Raw genomic sequence first — 2617 nt, 5'->3', positions numbered from 1 at the left:
TGTGTGTGTGTATGTTTATATGTATGTATGTATGTATGTATGTATGTATATGTGTATATACATATATATATATACGTATCGCTATTCCCACGACCGCAAACAATGGGCAAAAGTCATCCGAATGAATTGTACCTACGAGTGTCCCCACGACTATGTCTGTGATGTCGCACACGCTCACGCTGCCATATATTGCCAATGACCACACAACTGCCAACAACAGGCAAAAGTCATCCGAGTGAACTGTACCAAGACGGGGGAGGACAAGGCTGCGTTGGTGTTTGGCTTTCAGAAGTTGTTTTATAATTTCAATGCCGTGAGGTTCATGACCATCGACGGGGTGAGTGTTTCTTATCCGTGCACATATGCAGGCGAAGCAACGACACTTCTTGTTGTTAGATGAATGTATAGGTGAGGGGCGGGTACTCATTGTTAATAGTTCGATCTACTGAGTTGTATTCTTTGATATTCAGAGTTGTATGGGTGTACAAACTGAATGCATGCCCAGGTAGAGACTGCAGACGAAAGCACCCTGCACCTTTAACCAGCTCAGTAAATGCGGATAGCGTGCGGTTTTAGACCGCTTAATATCATGCACGTATATACCTATCATGTTACTACCTACGTATATACCTATCATGTTCTTACCTACGTATGTACCAACCATGTTACTACCTACGTATATACCTACCATATTACTACCTACGTATATACCTACCATGTTACGACCTACGTATATACCTGCCATGACATTTTCTACGTATATACCTACCTTGTTACTACCTACGTATATACCTACCATGTTACTACCTACGTATATACCTACCATGTTACTACCTACGCATATACCTACCATGTAACTACCTACGAATATACCTATACATAAACGAATACACAAATTATATATATGCGTATGTATGTATGTGGGTTGAATTATATCTATACGTGCATAGGGGTGTGGGTTAGTATCTGTCGCATCGGCGAAGCACATGGACATGCACTTGCACCACCGACGCACACACATACACATACACATGTACATACGCATACACATACATATACATATACACATACACATACACATGCACATACGCATACACATACATATACACATACACATACATATGCACACACACATGCGCATACGCATACACATACACATACACATACACTTTAACCTTAAACATACACATAAACACACACATACACATACACTTTTTTATACACACAAACATACACATTTACGCATATACATACTCATATAAATATTTATATACATATATATCACATATATATATACGTATACGTATACTTTTACTTATACATATACATATACATTTAGATCTTTTTAATACAACTGCCTATAGCTAACCCCAGTGGCCACGCACGCACACACACCAGGTAGTGTACCTCGTGGCGCTGGCCTCCATCCTTCGCATGAACTCGTACATCGCCATGTGGGACACGAACACGTGGAAAATGGCTAAATATGGACTCGCCGATAGGAACCCCAGCACCGTCATGGACGTCAGCCCCAACGGAAAGTACATCGCCGTGGGCACTGGCGAGGGCGATGTCATCATATTCGATGCACGGACGCTTAAGGTGTGGGTGTACGTGTGTGTGGGTGGGTGGGTCGATGTGTGTGTGTGTGTTTGTGGGTGTGTTTGTGTATGGGTTTGTGTGTGTGTTTGTGTGTGTGTGTGTGTAGGTGTCTGTGTGTGTGTGTGCGTGTGTGTGTGTGTATGTGCATCTACGTAAGTGTAGTTGGTTTGTATCTGAGTACGCACGTCCTGACGAGAGAGTGTGTGGGATCAACTACTGCAGCCAGGAGTGCTCCGTGTTAGTAGTGCGCGTTTTGTGGCAGTGTGCCTTCTGCTGTCAATGTACAAAGGATAGATAGTATTGTTGCGGGTATTTTGAACTCTTGCCTGTCTTCGTTGCAGACGTTTAGGGTATCAGAGTTTTAGGCATGTTATTCGATATCTCTCGCAGAGTATATAAGATCCTTCCAGACATTGGTGTGTGGCTTAGTCAGGTTCGTTATGCGTACTACTCGCCCCTTCTCTCCGCCTGCAGACAACACAAATGGCCAAAGGCACACACGGCATTTCACTCTGCGAGATGGCCGTAACGTTGAACACTGCACACGCACCCATTCTACTTCTAATTGATCGTTGCATAGTAGTTGATGCGACGCGTATACCTGCGAATATCCACAGCCTTAATCTGATCCATTATCCAGACCCCTTCTCTCATCATCTAGACCCCTTCTCTCATCATCCAGACCCCTTCTCTCACTATCCAGACCCCTTCTCTCATTACCCAGACCCCTTCTCTCTATACACAGAAAGTAATCATGGCCACATACATACCCAGCACCTTCATCATCGACATAGCCTTCGCACTGAACCTTTGTGCACACAGCAATTTTGCTTCCCATGCATTGCGTCACTGGAGTCGATCTAATGCATACATACGCGCATGTACGCACTTCTCATAATAAACATCCGAGTTGATGTCATGCACCCAGTTCTCATAATAAGCATTCGAGATGATGTCATGCATCCAGTTCTCATAATAAACATTCGAGTTGATGTCATGCACCCAGTTCTCATAA

General features: G+C 43.5%; 1 protein-coding gene across 1 annotated transcript in view; it reads left to right on the top strand.

Annotated features, from left to right (window-relative positions):
- Positions 1-2617, top strand: part of SARC_01240 (hypothetical protein) — a gene marked incomplete at its 5' end in the record, with an annotated part of 6852 nt that overhangs the window by 2562 nt on the left and 1673 nt on the right. The window contains 2 exons of the mRNA XM_014305038.1: positions 221-337; positions 1399-1602. Of these exons, the coding sequence (XP_014160513.1) occupies positions 221-337; positions 1399-1602 (321 nt within the window). The remainder of the gene's footprint in view (positions 1-220; positions 338-1398; positions 1603-2617) is intronic.

The sequence above is a fragment of the Sphaeroforma arctica genome, assembly GCF_001186125.1.
Source record: "Sphaeroforma arctica JP610 unplaced genomic scaffold supercont1.48, whole genome shotgun sequence".
Taxonomy (NCBI): domain Eukaryota; class Ichthyosporea; order Ichthyophonida; genus Sphaeroforma; species Sphaeroforma arctica.
This window is presented reverse-complemented; position numbering and strand designations above follow the sequence as displayed.